The sequence below is a fragment of the Dicentrarchus labrax genome, unplaced genomic scaffold (assembly GCF_905237075.1).
Source record: "Dicentrarchus labrax unplaced genomic scaffold, dlabrax2021, whole genome shotgun sequence".
Lineage (NCBI taxonomy): Eukaryota > Metazoa > Chordata > Actinopteri > Moronidae > Dicentrarchus > Dicentrarchus labrax.
The window spans coordinates 2,853,652-2,870,996 of NW_026136703.1; the positions used below are offsets into that span (position 1 = coordinate 2,853,652).

Below are 17,345 nucleotides of genomic sequence, written 5' to 3' on the forward strand. Positions count from 1 at the left end.
CATTAGGTAGATTATTAGCATGCATATTATTGCATATTGTCTCTTATTAGTCAGTATAAAGCCATTAATAATGCCTTATTCTGCATAACCATATTTCAACAACTACTAGGGAGTTTTGCCTCATTAACATCTTACCTGGGGGGCGGCTGTGGTGCAGAGGCAGAGCGGGTCGTCTCCTAATCTGAAGGTTGTTGGTTCAATCCCCGGCTCCTCCTGCACACATGTCGAAGCATCCTTGAGCAAGATACTGAATCCCGAATTGCTCCCGATGCTGTGCATCAGTGTGTGATGAGTGTGTGTGAAAGGGTGAATGTGGCACGTAGTGTAAAAGCGCTTTGAGGGCACTATACAAGTACAGGTCCATTTACCTTTCGTTGTAGAATGATTATAAAATTAATCTTGATATCTTATCATTCCAGTGTTGGGTTACTGCTTCAGTCTGTGGGCAAAATGGTGGCAGTGTGTGTGGCCCCATAGCAGGTTTATCCAGTCCTTTAAGCAATAGCACAATTTATAGATTCATTGGCTAAGATTTCCTGTTTTGTTCTCATGTAGCTACATTATTGCCACTTGTAAAAAGTGCCACATAACTGCATCAGAATTAGCCCTGCACTTAGGCAAGACTGTAATCTGCAGGCTCACTGGGCGAGACTGCCTTCAACAACTCGCTCTGCAGTGCAACAGCAGTAATGCAATAAAGTGCATTACTGACAAGTGATATGTTTTTAGTTCCAGTGTCGGGAGCAGGGAGTTCTCAGGCACACTTTCACACAGCGTTCGTAGACAGAGGGAGGAGCAGGAGGAGAGGAGGCAGATGGAGGGGAAAGTAGGAGCAGAAGGAGGAGTAGAGGGGGGGCCGGAGCACAGGAGGAGCAGCAGCTGGTGTTATCTGCTCATGTGGGTGACGCCCCTGGGTGCCTCACAGTGATATGGAGGACAGAATGGGAGGGGAGAGGGGGGCATGTTATACTAAAAGATGCAATGCACAATCCTCACAGGATGCCATCTATTAATAAGATGTATGTATGTCACAGAAAGAAATAATAATTACACTCTGTGGTCATCTGTCTTTCTGTGGTTGTTTTGTTCGCTAATAAATGGCATGACATCGGATGCAGCAATATAGGCTGTGTCAGAAACATTTCCAATACTGGGATCAGACATTTTCTTTACAATGTCATTTCCAATCTAGTAAAGCCTTAAATACACATCAATTAACAACTTCTGATGCCTTTAGGGTCAGGTCTGTGATGGGTTAGATCAACGACTGATTCTCACTGATATTGTCATGGAGAATTGTTTGTAGAGTGCATCAAGTCCTTTATTCTCAGTCATTTAACTACCTGTAGCCATCATATATGTGCATGTTTGCATTAGCAGTTTCCAGTTTTGCAGATACACTTTGCAACCAGCTGAAACAGCACGGGTACTATACTTTCATTAACTGCTTGACTCTTAAGGCATGGCACAGGATTCTAACAGTACCTTTTCTATGCACTGGGGAACTGTTTCACACTCATCAGAGATTCAGAAACCCCCTCTGGACGTATACCTCACCACAGCCTTGCATTCCCCCTAGTATAATGTCAGCATTGTGCAAATGTACCCAGAGATTAATTGAATGGAACCTTATTAACAGGTAAAATGAAGTCAATTGATACAGGTTTTTGCACTACAGCATACTGTAGGCTGGAAGTATGTTCCCTCCTTGCTTGAAAAGTGTTTCATACCTCAAAGGACCATGACCACAAGCATATCCATCCAGAAGAAGATATGACAGATATTGTTCAAGGTTTCTAATCTTTAAATCAACAGATGTATTTACAAACACTGCTAATCCACAAAAAACCCTCTTCCATCAAAATCATTTTTTTTACTTTAGCAGCCGGGATATTCTCTAAACAGACTGACCTCTTTACAGCATCGTTGCGGTGATTGAGGGTTTGTTTCATTCCACCATCAGAGAAACCTCTGTCCTAGACAGCATCCAAAAAAGCCAGCTGTCTTATGGGAAACTGCTGCCATCAAGCCTCCCAACAGTCAGTAGCTAACCAGGCTACTGCTGCTCAGCTTCACTCAGTCATTCGTTCTGAGCAGAGCTGCAAAAGCACTCCACTGTAAACACTATGGAAGGAGAACAGCTGAGCTAAACCAAACACCAGCACTGTGACCAGACCTACATGAAAGCAAGGACTGGATCTTATAGATCTAGTTCTAAAATTGACACTTAATGTTCCTATTAGTACCACTGATCTTTCAAATATTTTATTTTCAACCATCTGTTATCACAGCACAGAAACCTGGGAGCAGATAGTGTTCCTGGTTGTTTATGGGTCTCTGTGCATAAGGAAATTGCCACACAAAGGACAGGTGTGTGTGTGTGTGTTGGGGGGGGATCAATGGGGGCGCAACATGCACAGCCCCCTGACAGGTTCATTCTGCCATGTAAGAACACCCCTACAGTGTTTATTATTAATCAGTTGCCTGTGAATACCAGACCAGAACCTGTCAAAGCAACCACTGGGAAAAGGTCAAAGGTCAGTTGCCTGCAGTCAGTGGAGGATTGGAGAAAGATCAAGGAGGACACTTGCATGTGAGACTAGGTTACCACCTCCAATATACAACCACCTGTTATCATGTGACTGAAAGAGCCAGTGCCTGTTGTATCCTCCTTCCATCCAATGTCTCTTTCAATCAAGGGGGTTAGTGGGTATAGCCAGTGGCGGACTCGGGCTGTTTCAGGGGCAGGGGCGAATAAAGGAAAAGGGCGCCAGTGGCAGAAAGTTGTGATGCATTTATAGTAAAACAGCTCAATCAGGGTTAGAATTAGCACCTTAAAGGGCATTTTGTTGTGTTGTGTCCGCTGGAAGGGTACTTTATTGTGCCCTGGATGGGCTGGAAGAACTGCATTGGTCCTTCAGGGGGTTCCAGAGGGCTTCCTAATATAGAGATGTTTCGGGAGGAATCATTTTATTTCATTCATCGAATTGTGATTACCAAACATTGTAAAAATAAACATTATCAGAGTGCCATCATGACAACAATAATAATCCTGACAGCTAACTGTGTAACTCATGTGTTCTGACGGGTTGAATGCAGAACACTTCTTTATTCCCTTCACGCCCTGCAGTCGGAGCAGAAGCCATTTCAGCTCCCATACAGCGTGTCTTATCTCCCCTCCCATCAGCTAGTCGTGCGTTGCGTTCTCTAATGCATTTTCTGGGATTTGAAACAATTAATTAAGCCGGTGTGCAGCCCGTGACGCCAGCTCAACGAGGTCCCGCTGCCTGGCGGAGCCCCGAAAATGCGCAGCGGCTCCTCGGGATGTGCTAGTGTTGCATGACTCTCTCTCTCTCTCTCTCTCTCCCTCTCTCTCCTCTCCCTCTCTGTAAGGTGACCGGGGAGCCGCGCGCTCACTGCTCATTATTTAACGTCTTCAGATCGAGCGGCAGCAGCGGGGAGACGAGCTTTGACGCAGATCTGCTCCGGACACTGTTGTGACTGCTGGAATAAGCCGAGAGGGCTGCCGGAGGGGAGGGGGGGTCTGTGTACTGACATCTCAAGTGCCGGGAGCACTGTATGTACCGCTTCATGCGCCAACCTCCACTCTTCAGGTGAATCCTCCGCACCTATAGGCTGTGTGGGCTTTTCTTCTCTACATTTTCATCCAAATTTGCCTGCACCTCGCCGCTGACGCTTGGATGTTGGTAAAACGACGCGCATGCGTTGCTCTCGGAATAATTTTGCAGCCTAAGTTGCATCCCTGAGATCTTGTGTCAAAGTCGTCGGCGGGATCAGAGTTTAGCGATGTGGAGCACTCTGGACCGAGGGCGCTGGGGGGTCTGCTGCTTGTCCCTGCTGGCCACTGTGGTCTGCGGGGCGCAAAGGTGAGAATATCATCATGTGTCATGTCTTTATTTTCACACGGGCCCTGCGAGATTTGCTCATATCCTGACTTAAAATGTTCTGTCCTCAGTGCCAACGAGCCCAGCAACATGTCATACGTGAAAGCCACCGTGGACAAGCTGCTGAAGGGCTATGACATCCGTCTGCGGCCCGATTTTGGAGGTAAAAGCCCCCCACACACACACACACACACACACACACACACACACACACACACACACACACTGTCCGCTGTGCCCATGTTTGTGATGCTCACCGGGCTGCTGTAATGCTTGCCAAAACTCTGCTGTCATATTTTCCATAGGCGCCCCTGTGGATGTCGGCATGAGCATAGACATCGCCAGCATTGACATGGTGTCTGAAGTCAACATGGTAAGTTGTTCCCACTGTGGGCGCGATGCTGCAGTGAGTTTCTTGCCTTTTTTCAAACACATGGAGAGGAGATCCGCGTCAGTCCCGGTTCGCCTCTTTACTTGCTGCAGCGCCTCTCCTGAAGGAAACTAAAAAAGATCCCCCCTCACCCCCTCCCGTGCCCCCCCCCCCCCTTCAGCACCATGGAGAGATCCGCAATGTGTCAAATAGCCAATCCGTATGCATCGAGTACTTCCCCGCCGGTGTCACAACCGGCGCAGGCTGAGAATTAACAAGACAGAGACCGACAGCACATAGGGAATGAGATGAGGGGGGCTGCTTAGTGATTCCGCACACGCGTCTGCGGCCCCAGCATGCGCGGAGAGCCCGAGAGGCTTCAGCGGGATGGTGGTGGTGGTGGTGGTGGGGAGGGATGGATGGACACAAGGAGGAGAAGACAGGAGGAAATAAGACGTCTCTGTGCATGTTTTTGTCCGGGTTTTTTTTCCCTTTTTGGCCTGAGTGCAGTAATTACATAACGGCTGTCAGTGAGTCAACGGGAGGAAGGAGGCCCAGAGAAGCAGAGAGTCTGCAGAATATGATTTGACCGCTTAATACAGGGTATCAATGCAGCGCTGCCGAGGAGCCCGGGGAATACACACACACACACACACACACACACACACACACAGTAGCGGATGTGTGAGGTCGGCGCACGTGCAGAGAAAGTGTGTGTGAGAGATTCGGACTTTACATTAATGAACATATGCTGGTGTACTGCTGCTTTACTGCAGCCTCACATACAGCTCTGTCCCTTTATCTGCCTGTTTAAGTCTCTTATATAAAAGATATAAATAAACTTTTTACATAAATAATTCATTAAAGGGTTGACTGCAAAAACCTTTAATGAATTATTTATTTAAAAAGTTCCTGATTCAAATTGGATGAGAATGGGGCTTTTTGATAATGTTTTTGCATTTTCTGAATAGAGTTTTAAAGCTGGGTATGGGAGGAGAAAAGTAACATAATTCCTCAGACTCTATGTGGACTTTAGACTAATGGTTTATGAGCTTGATCACATATGCAGTGGTTGGAACTAATGGACGCAGATGTAGTTTTTGTTTGCCTTGTGCTTTAAGGGGTTTGTGCATCTGTTGTATTTGCATTGTGGGATATCTCCTGGAGCGTTTTCTGTGGGTGGTTTATGTCTATGTGTGGATGATGTTGATGCATTGTGCTGTTGGATGGCAGTGGGTTAATATGCCAGAATGTTTGGTTTGCTGTTAGCTAACATGTCTGACTAATCCCATGAAGGATGGGTCATGTTGTGGTTCCCAACCCTTTTCTCTAACCCTGTCTGATGAACTAAAGTACCCTTTCATCAACACCACGTTGAAACAGAGTTCATTTGACTCGATTTTGAACTGAAAGTGTCAGTTTAGACAAGTTTACATTTGTGAATACCACTTAAAGTGTTAGAAACAGAATATTCTGCCATTTCCCCATTACTTTTAGATTTTTCAATGGCTTTTAGCTGACTATTTCAACTGTTTATTCTTAACTTAAAGCCCCCTCCAGTCAAACATCAGTGTTTCTTCTTGGTCCTACAGTGTGCTGTTTGAATGCTGTCTGTGCAGTTTGACACTAGAAGGATATTTTCACATTCATCTGCTGAAAGAGGAAAGTTTCTCTGTGCTTAAAAAAAAATCTGACTTTAAGGGGCGGGGCCTACCAGCTGGATTTGTGACATCACAAATAGTTTGGAAGTCAGTCCTGGTCCAGTATCAACTTGTACAGTGTGATGTAGAAACTTGAAGCCACCAGTGCACATCCACTGAGAATGGACTTTACAGTGAAGGAGGAGACATCTTGTGTCCAGCAGCAAAACTTTACAAATCAACAACATTTGTATATTCAGATATTCTGCAAGTTTTAATGAAGTAAAAGGAGTAGATTACTTTTTAAGGATTTTTATTTATTTTTTTTGTGGAAAAAAGATATCCGACACACAGTATTGTTCCAAGCAGACTATTTGTATAGAGGGTCTTTAAAGCAATCTACATTATCCACTATTTTGGTCTTTCACAACTATTAATACATTCAGCTCACAAATTCAACCTTAAATCAATTAGTTTTAGTTATATATTGAACCATTTAGGCATTATTAGAAGTTGTGGATAAACCATTGATATATAGTCAGCTGATATTTAGCTGTCCATTTCTACTTAGTGTTCATGTGTTACAGCTGACTCAGTAAATGGATATATACACACATATTAGTTGAGCTTCTCTTCACACACAAGATGTCTCCTACTTCACTGTAAAGTCTATTCTCAGTGGATGTGCACTGGTGGCTTCAAATTTCAAACAGATGAATGGGAAAACATCCTTCTAGTGTCAAACTCTGCACATACATCATTCAAACATCACAATGAAGGGACAAGAAGAAACTGGAGGGGAACTCAGCCAGTGCAGCAAAATAATTCCAACCTGTTTCCAGCACCTTGTTTCCAGACTTTCTCACTGGTGACTTTAATCTTTGACTACAAATGGCTTTATTAAATAATACTGGCAGTCAGCAGCCTCTATCAGGACAAAGCCTGCTACATTATTTACATTCATAGCACTCATACATAAGTCATCTTTACACGAGACTGTGAATTTGCGGGAGCAAATACACACAGTGTTTGTGGAGTTAATGATGTGCTGTCATTGTGAACCCTGGTTATGAATTGTTTAGTAGCTTGACTTGGAGCTGTCAAAAGTTCCTAATGGGAAATGGACAGAGCCCAGTGCTGAGATGTGATTGGACCGTGTTATCCATGCCCGTCTTTATGGGTCACTGATTGGACCCTGGTACCCTGTCTGATTTTGCATGTCAATAAAAACAACGGCGATGGGGAGGGCTTGTTACTGCTCTGTTTGAGAGGAAACTCTTGGCAAAAGATGTTGCTTGAGTAGGTGCCAAGCTAAACCAGAAGCCTAAATGGTCTTATGACTTAGAGTATAGATGTGTATTGATTTAAGGTAAAACTCTCCTGGCCTCAGGAGAGTGTAAAAGTGAGAATTTCTTTTTAAAAGTGTGTTTGAGCTCACCCCATTCTCTTCACCACAGTAGTAGAGATATTGTAGACAGGCCCTATCATTCTAAATTAAATCTCGGTGCCAGTGGAAAATCTTCTGCACATAGAAAGTAACAAATTGAAACTTAAGAGTGAAAGTATCACTGACACAGCATTGACTGGGTGGTCCATAGAGAGAAATCCCATTCTCTGCCTCTTTACCACCAGAATGGGGTGCAGATCCATTGCAGGTGATCAGGAACTGACGAACACACAAGTCACTATAATATTAAAGTTGCACTCATCAGTATTTTTTTATATTAACAATTGATCAAAGACTGTGTGTAGTTTGAAAGGGGCTTTTCAAATCCACAGAGAATTATCACCAACTTTACCAAACATTTTAGCCTCTTTCAGCTCATTGTTTTGGTTTTAAGGGCCCGAATTCTATAGTTTTGCACCTGATTGGCCTTGATTCCAGTACATAAAAAGCTCAGATAAACACACTGTACACTACCTAGCCAGAACCAAATAGCACACAATAGACACAGTTAGAGACTAGAGCAGTGAACAGTGGAGCATTTAGTAGCTAAAAAGCCACATATTTCTTTCAGTTGGTGGGACTAATGACTGAGCTAAAAGGAGAGTGACATTTATCCGGAATGCTACTGTTTCTCTGTGTCTGCTGGATGTGTAAATAGGCAACAGTTTGCTAACACATCATAAAAACCTCTGCCATGTCAGATTTTTTAGCTTGTTGAAGAATTCTGCCCCAAATTAATAACTGATTAATGCAGCTTCAATCCTAATTCCACTAACATACAAGGACCGGAAATTTAAACTACTGTAAGAAACAACCATCATAGTAAATGTTGACTTATTTCTTCTTAAAACAACAATTACAGTTGCATATTGTGTAAAACAAAAATTGTGTGTGTTAATTGAAATGAGGACCCATTGCAAACATGAACCTCATAAATTGTTCCATCTATTAAAACTGCATAGGGTGGATTGACATTCGGGACATTTTAAAAAAGCACTAGTTAAAACAAAAACAGAAAACAATCATATGAAGTCATGAGGAACAAATTGATTGACCAAGTCATGACAACCTGGGGTCTGTGGGTACCCCAGTCTGTGTTAAGGTTAACAGCTGCATTGCATTACGTTGCACTAATTGCACGAACAGAGCCATCATTAATGTTATTAGTTCCACCTGTGTCGGTAATAATGAAACAAGATTTCCCTGATGTCAAAAGCCTCTGAAGATTCAGTTAGCAAGATTTATTGAGGAAAAAGTACATGTGAAGTACAAGATGGACAGACCTTTGGGAGGGAAGGAATGACAAACTTATGATGCTCAGTCAAATCCAAAGTATGAAGAAGTTCTTGATCTAAAAGGAGGGTTTTGTGTGGGTTTTTTGGGTAAAAACCTTGACCTTTGGGGCAAAATCAAACTTTGATTTTTCACTTGCACAACTGAAACTGATAATTAGTTTTCCTGTGCAATGAGGGATTATTAGCAACATTTCACATGTGCTCACATTAAGGCAGGGGTTTCCAAAAACGTAATGGTGTGTCAGGGGCCAAAAACAAACTGAACTGTATTGTTAAGATGTATAATGGTTCTAAGATCCCACGTTATTAGTTATCTAATTAAACGTACAATATGTTATTTCTCACATTCAAACAAGACCAAAAGACAGTAACAGTAAACCAGTAAAAACACTGAATAAAGCATATAGATACTGCTAACGTTAACTCAGCTTGTTTCTCTGACATCCGATGACAAAATTCTTCATCTGGCCAACTTTGACCCTCAGGCCTCACTTCAGGCAGCTGTGCTTGGCTGATTTATTTACAACCTGTCTGATAATCTGACTGCTCATGCTTGTAGCCCCCTCACACTTTGTTATAGTGATGTCACAGTGTTCCCAAATCTCAGAACATTAGCCATAACAAACATAATTAAATAAGGCTGAAGTTGGAATAAACCAGGGTTATTCTAAGAGGTCCCATTCATACAGACCCACGATTGTATGTAAGGTGCAATGCAGCTGACGTCTTCCGCCTCTCGTCCCTCTTAAACTGCTGATCCTCTCAGTTTATGCTTTGTCTGCCACCTCTCTCGCAGCTTCCAGCCACCATTTCTCAGTCACCTCGCATCTGCTAGGACGCACCGCCATCCCTCAAATAACTTTCTTCACACTTCTCCGCGGTGGGGTGCACTTCATTGTTCTCACCTCTGATGGGAGAAAATGTGTTTCCGTCACCGCCACACAATCTCAGTGCATCTCATTGCACCTTTATCATAAATCATGATTTAACTGACAAACTGACTCTGCCATTCTCCCCTCACTCACTTTTCTTCACAGGGCTTTCTCGCTCATACTCCGTAAGTTGACTTGAAGGTCAGACACAGTTACATGGCTCTAACAGAGTGGATTTGGTAATCCTGTAGAGGTGACAGAATACACTAGTGTCCTGGCAACAAAGTGTTCAGAAGGAATTATGTGTCCGGTTTCATTTCATTGGAATGTTAACGCTACTCTCACAGGTTATCCAAATGTCTAAACAGGTATGTCTATAGCTTACTTTTGAAAGAATCCATGGAATCTGCAGACCGCAGAGCATTCTATAGAATAAAGCTCAATCACCATGGGTCTTAAGGCAGTGCTTTTTTCTATTGTCTCAGACTTGTTGGGATTTGCACTCAGACTTGTCTCAGTCTTGGCCATTGGTCTTGCCCAATACTCTAATTGGTCTCGACCAAGTCCAGCAATATATTTATATTATATTTTTTCTAAACATATAGAAATATATTTTTTTTAAACAAAACTATTGATGAAGCACGAAAATGGGTATTGGTTTAATTCAAAATCCATCTCAGCATTGACTATGGTTTAACCATGGTTAATAGGCTCCAATCAGTGTCACTTGCAATCGTATGCTGGTTTGCAAAACTCTATTCATTTGCAATGGAAAAATGTTTTAATTTTTTTCTGCCTCTGTCTTGATTCTGTCTTTGTCTCTGTCTGAGCTCAAAATTAGCCAGCGGGCGCAAGAAGTAAACGTGGCTGCAGAGAACACTGGCAGGAAGTGAGGTTGATGGTTCAGTTGGTTTGCATAACAAACAAGATTAGACTCATACAGAAGACCAGCAAAGTCAGACACCGACCCAACCCTACCCAGAGCCAGTTTCATTAAAATGCAGCCATTCACATTATTCAAAGGGAAGGAATTAGTTGACTGTAGCACTGGATCAAAGTTCAGGAGGACATAAGACTTAGAAGGATTCATTCCACGGGGACCATGAATATCCATACCAGATTTCATGGCGGTCTGTCCGGTAGTGTGCCTTTGTTACTCTTGACCAAAGTGATCGACAGATGGACCAACATCCCCGTCAGTGTTTGTTTTCTGCTTGTTTACATATGGACAAAAAGTTAGTTGGAAGCTGCGGCCTCCTTCAGATTTCCCTGAGGACACTTCTCATGTCACATTGGGACAAATCAAGCGACCTTGTCCCTGTCATTGACACAAGGCTGGCAGACAGGGCCTGTATGCTTGTGAAGCTCTACTGAACTTGGCAGTTAGTGAACAGATTACAGGGAGATTTCAGATCATTGTCAGGCCCGTACTGGCCTTAGTCATCAGACATGCTGTATTATCAGAAGCGAAAGCAGCTGGTGAGGTAAAGCGGCAGTGACACGAGGTTTTGCTGCTCACTCGCCGAGGTCCGGCCCGTATAGACTGATCGTCTGTGGCATTGTTTCTGCCTGGGTGACGCTGTCTGTATTCACGTCTGAAGATACATTGTTATTTGTCTTGTGAATGTCAAACACTGGTGGTGCCGCTCGAGTTCGACCATTTGCTATCCCAGAATTCCTTGCAAACACAATGGGTATTCAGCATGCAACACAGCTCATGTGGATCTGTTTCTTTCTTTCAGTTTGTAGTTCATCAGCTGCACAAAGCTGGCTAATTCTTTGCTATCTCACTGCAAGTTGCTAAATATTGTTGTCCTAATTTTCTTTTTTTTATCGTAACAACAGCAAGTTACAGCTTCAAGTTACACAACTTCAGCAAAAAACTAATTGAACTTAACAGTGACAAGAACACTCTTGAGATACTGTAGGTATAGCACAGGTTTTTGTGAAAAAAAAGACGACATCGTCAAGGACCTCAGAGACATCAGTGCATGATTTTTAAAAAGATATATTTATAATTATTGTTAAAGTTATTGTTCTTGGTGTAGACAGTTCTTGATTCATAAGTCTGGAATCTTAATTGACTTAGTCAATTACTGAGTGTCTGTTATATGGGTGGTAGTGACTGATTGAAGCAGGTAGTGATAAGTCATCTAACTAACAAGGACTCAATCGCGTACATAGTGATAAAAGAATGTATGCCGGCTTCCCAATGCCAGTCTGAGCTTTTGAATCTCAATGCATCTAGGGTGCATCCATACCTCTATTTAGAGCTGTGAACTTGTAATCGGATCACCCAAGATGCATGTTGTAGCTGAACTCTAGCTTCTGTTCTGATGAGGAATAGTAGATCTGTTATCAAGGCAACCACAATGATTTGGTCTGACTCAGTGTCGCAGTGAACTTGCTTGGTGATTTTGCATGAATTGTGAGTGCTATGTATACATTGATGACACTCCTCTTGATAGGAAACACCATGCCCGAGGCTGTGGAAAGCTTGCTGCTGCCAAAATCAATCAATAGCATCAGCACACAAGCAATAAGCAGCTCATCAGCTTTTAATGAAAATGTGCACACTGCCTTCAGTCCCATCAACATCTATCTGTGCATTACGCTGACAGCCAACTAATGAGATTACATAGTAGTCTATGGATCTGATATCTTTGTCTATTAGTGGCCAATTAATCCATCTTAATAACAGCAAGTAACTAGCCTGTGATGCTTTGGTACAGACCTGGTGTTACTGCTCTCTAATGAACTCTTATTTTGTATTGGCTGATATGGTAAAATTAAACTGATGACATTTAATCCTGCAATATACATTTAGGAACTTGACAAGGCTTAAGCCATATAATACATCTTCATTTAGATTATGTGCCGATCTGTTTAAATTTCAAGTGTATTGATTTACTTGATTGACAGGTGAAACCCACCCACATTCACTGTGCTGTGCATTTAGAGAGAGTCAGGTGTTATCAGTTTATGTCCTCCTAGCAGCTGTTATCGATCGGCCCGGCAGAGTGATGCGTCCAGCACCACCTCAGGATCAGGATTTATGAGAAGCTCTGCAGACGGCACTTCATCTCTGCACTGAGAAGATATCAAGGTGCCAGGATGTGTCCTGCTTTCCAACAGCTCATTCAGGTCTGGGGTCAGCGGGGGTCACACAGCTCCTGTGCTCCACATTAGTGTGGGCAGTTTAACTTTATAGAAGCCTGCTTAGAACTGAAAAACGCCAGTGACATAGTAAGATGAGGGCAACCTACAAAAAGTTTTTTAAATAGTTTACAAAGACATCTTTTTTCAGTTCTTCTAGTGGTACTACGGACACCCTGACAGAATATTTTAAGTATTGGTGATATAATTCCAGCTTGTTCCATTGCCTCGTTTTCTTTACATTAGTTCTTTCCTAATTAATTGGCTACTATTTGGAAAATCAATTAATTGTAAATAATATATTTTTTTAATCATATGTCAGCTGTTTTGACAGGTAAATGCAATGATTTGCTTTAGTGGAAGAATCTGAGTAAATTTAATGTAAGTAGTAACATTTGTATAAAGAAGATCCATTTAAGTTAGTCTTACTTTATTCAGATAAATTCTGTTAACACGTTTTAAATAAGTTATGCTGAATATGAGTGTAATTTACTTACTAGTTTTTGAGTACACTTAACTAAATAACCTTACCTTATCAATAAATTAATTTTGTTGGCGTCAATAAATTTGAACTGTTTATGGCTTTTCCTCAAACAGTTTCAGTTGAAGTAATTCATCAGGTTTTACAGTGTAAAGCTTCACATAGACGCTTTTAGAGCATTGTCTTGGAATTGCACAGTTTTACCATAAAAGCTATGATAAAGTCACAGTACACAAAAATGCATTAAACATGTTTGTAGACCAAGGCTATTCACAGTTTGCTTCGGTCAGAAACAAGAAAAATGGAATATAATAATTATAGGTATGTTTTCATATAATCACCATTTCGTATAATCACCTGAAAAAAAAGGGGAGGGTAAAGCGAGGGAGTAACTAAACTCCAAAACTGGTCTCTGGTCCCTGTCTTTAGTTTTGTTGGTTAAAAAAAAAACCCCAACACAGTATTGACTTTAACAGATAGAACAATGACATAAACAGGAATAAACTACACAAAGACAGTTAAACAGTGACTGAAGAAGTCAAACAAACCACCAAAAAACACACAGAGCAGAGCTTGACATGGCACGTATATGAAAAACACAAATAGATGGGGGACAGTTATAATAAGTGCAATAATGATGCGGATGTAATTGGGTTACTGCAGGTAAAATGGGTCTACCAGGGGGATTAGTTATAATGATGATTGATTTATAATATTTAAAATGTAAAAGCTTTAATTTCACATTTGCTTTAATTAAAGTGTTGCTGCAGTGTTTTTCAGTCAACACAGTTTTATAGGTTTTTTTGAACTACAGCTGCCTGGCTGAAGTTGTTAAAACAAAAGAAGTAACACTTCAGCTTTCCTTTACAATGAAATGAAATGTGCCAGCTTTTAGTCTCCCATCTAGAAACAGCTTTCATGCCCGAGCCTTTTAGCCCTGACTTTCACTTGTTAGCCTGTCCAGACGGACATAGCTATTAGATAAGAGGTTAATGAAGCTCCATTTGATCACATGGTCAGAGATGGCATATCTGAAGAGAGATGAAGAGCGGGACCGACCCGAGCTGGGCAGGGAGGTCAGCCAGCTGGGCGGCAGTGAAATATGAGGCTGTGGACAACACAAGGCTGCGGTTGAAATATGAGCCTGTGGGTTTTACGATAAACGTTGTCCTGCCCTGTGTGCAAATCACACAATGGGGGAAAGAATCTGCTGCAGCCTTACAGCTCCTTCTAAGAGTTTGAATCAAAAAGAAGGAAAAAACTGTGATTGACATATTCTGCACCTCATGATTTATGTCGGGATTTCAGTGTAAATGCAGGAAGTAGTGTGCAGGAGTGGAGTTCCCACTCTGTCAAAGAACTACTGTTACTGTATCTTTCCCAAACCTTAACTTAAATATTTTATTTTCCTAACTAAGTTTATTTGCGATAAACCTAATCTTTCCCTAATATTGTAAAGACAGATTTTTTTTATTCTGACCATTAATATAATTAAGGGTTTTGCAAAATTGTCCAATAATGACGTTCTTGTCTGGGAAAACTGTAATTGATTAAAAAAAGCAATTGATGGAAACTTAATGTCAAACTTATTTTTGTCTTACTGCAAGCAATGATCAATTGTTAGATGTAGTATGTTTACATTCATCCCGTTTCTATCGAGACCACACATCCTATCTTTATCTTTTTCTTATATTCTTATACATACAGACTATATAGCCAGTTCCTTAGCTGTGTTGTTCTCAAGGGTTGAGCCTGGATGGGCAACCCTTGATGGATGCCAGAGCACATCTTGGACCGTACTGGCCCTTAACCGGGTCAGTGCCACACACGGTTAAAAGCAGGTCATAAATCAACAAACTGGCCTAAGTTCGTCATCAGCTGACACTCAACCTTCCGTTGCTCATCCTCCGTGGGTCCTGCGGGCTTGTTTCCAGAGGCTTCGGGAACAGGAAGGTTAAGAAAAGTCCACACGGTTCTCTGTGAAGGGAGGAAAATTCCTTCTCATCACGCTACACTGCATTCAAGTTCATTCTGTGGCCCTGTGGGTTTTAACCAAATGTACCCAAAATACTGTGTAATAGAACACTACTGCAATGAAGAAAATACTAACAGTAATACAAAAACAGTATTACAATCTGGTAATGTCGTAGAATGACAGTTATAATAACCTGAAATGTAAACTTTTGTTTGATTTAAATTTTACACTAACGTCTGTCAGTTTTAAGAAAGCTTTCAAACTCTATTCTTTTCTTGTTTCTTGGTGGTGGGAGTCATTCCTCTCGTCCTTGTGTTCACTCCTGCTGGAACCTTGACTTGCACTGAATTGTCACTTTCTACCTGTATGCGAGTGTATGCTGGGGTTGGCATGGAAACAAGGGGAGAGATGGGAGCATGCTGGTTGGTTTGGCAACAGCAAAAGGCCTGATTGGTCACAGAGTGTCAGCATTTGTGTTCCTTTGGACTATCATATCATCCATCATTATTATAATTATTAACACTTGAAATGTGTACCTCCCTTATGGTGCAGTAATTGTAATGTAAAAATGGGCCGTGACATTATATTGGATACAGTTTTCTGCTGAGTCAGGGGGACATTTTGTACCACATCATAACATAACAGCAAGGCAAAACCTGTGTCTGATTGGCTGAGAGGTGGCCATCAGCAAGCATTTATTAGGACACTTCAAACTAAATCTCAAAATCTAAATCAGAGTTGAAGGTATCCTGCAGGTAACCATAGCAACAATGCTGACGAATCATGTTAAATTGTCAGGTTAACACAGCCTACTTTATACCTTTAATAAGTGGCCATGGTAAAATGTGGATTTCAGTCCCAATGAAAGTGAGACCTGACATGCAGCTTTCACTCCTTTCTCACTTCCTTTCCTCCTTTCGACCCTCTTCCAAGAATAGAGTGTAAAAACAAACAGCCAGAGCAACCTATTGTTAGCTAAGCTGTGAAAGTCAAACTAACATTGGTAATACACTGATTGACTAGCTAACATTGCAAATGGTTATTTAAGATGATTAAACATTAAAAAACAAATGGTAAATATTAGGGGTGTACAAAAATGTCATATCAGGACATTTTGTTTGTCGCTTCTCAAAAACACTGTATCAGTTTTTGTGTTTGAACCCCCAACCTCTAGATAGCAGTGTTGTTAATGTAAACTGAGGGCTGTGATGTTGGATGTTACAGGCTGTGATAAATACAAATACAAATCTGGTTGCTTTTTTTACTTTATCGCAATATATCCCAAAATATTGAATTCTAACCCCAGTATTGTGATACGTATTGTATTGCCAGATTCTTGCCAATACACAGCCCTGGTAAATACTAGAGTTATGTGAAAATGAACACCACTTTTATGATTTTTAAAGTGTAAATGCGATCACCAGAAGTGAAAAGCTAATGTTAGGCTATAAACAAATTACACCACAGTCGCATGACAACATCGCCACCACTAAACTTCCAACTTTAATCTTGGAATTAAAATCTATACAAGTTGTGAAGTTTGAGTTAGAGTAGTTTGAAAGTTAAACACAATGAGGCTGTAAAAGCAGACGAGTGAGTAGATTATCTCCATGTTTGGTGTCACAGACAACCTCTGTAGTCTCATTTAGCCAGCGACTGCCTTTTTAAGACATAAAAGAGTAAAAATTCACAGGCGGGCTATTTACTGACTTACAACAAAACATAAAAATCGCTTAAGCTTGTTAACCCCTGACCTCATTTCAGGCATCAAACAAAAACCCAGTCAAAAAACCCACTGACTTTCCAGGTGAGGGATTCTCAGTTCTGGGTTTTCGGACTCATTCCTGCAGCACTATGCTAACGACTACATACTTGTAATTTATACTTAGTATATAGAGTTTTTGATCATTTAATCACCTCAGTACACAACATTACACATTGCAAGCATCAAATGATCAAAGTATTCCAATCAGTGGCCGAGTGCCGCTGCCTGCAGCTTCAGTTTTTCTTAGATCAGAAGTTGAATTAGGTTGCAGAAGGACTGCACTGCTACCCCACCCCACCCCCTTTCTTTATGATGTCTTCCAGGCTGCACCCAGAGATTGCTGTGGGTAGGGAAGAATTAGGTCAGGCAGGAGCACACTGCAGTGGGGTTAGCGTGGCATAGGTGCCCATATTCTGCTTGTTTGTTTGCTGCTGTAAAA

General features: G+C 41.6%; 1 protein-coding gene across 1 annotated transcript in view; it reads left to right on the plus strand.

The window, feature by feature from the left end:
- The first annotated feature begins 3,157 nt into the window (after positions 1-3,157).
- The window catches only part of gabrb1 (gamma-aminobutyric acid type A receptor subunit beta1), a 58,237-nt gene continuing 44,049 nt past the window's right edge, over positions 3,158-17,345 (plus strand). Inside the window, exons 1-3 of the mRNA XM_051383932.1 lie at positions 3,158-3,887; positions 3,977-4,068; positions 4,211-4,278. Coding sequence (XP_051239892.1) covers positions 3,808-3,887; positions 3,977-4,068; positions 4,211-4,278 — 240 coding nt within the window. The 5' untranslated portion in view covers positions 3,158-3,807. The remainder of the gene's footprint in view (positions 3,888-3,976; positions 4,069-4,210; positions 4,279-17,345) is intronic.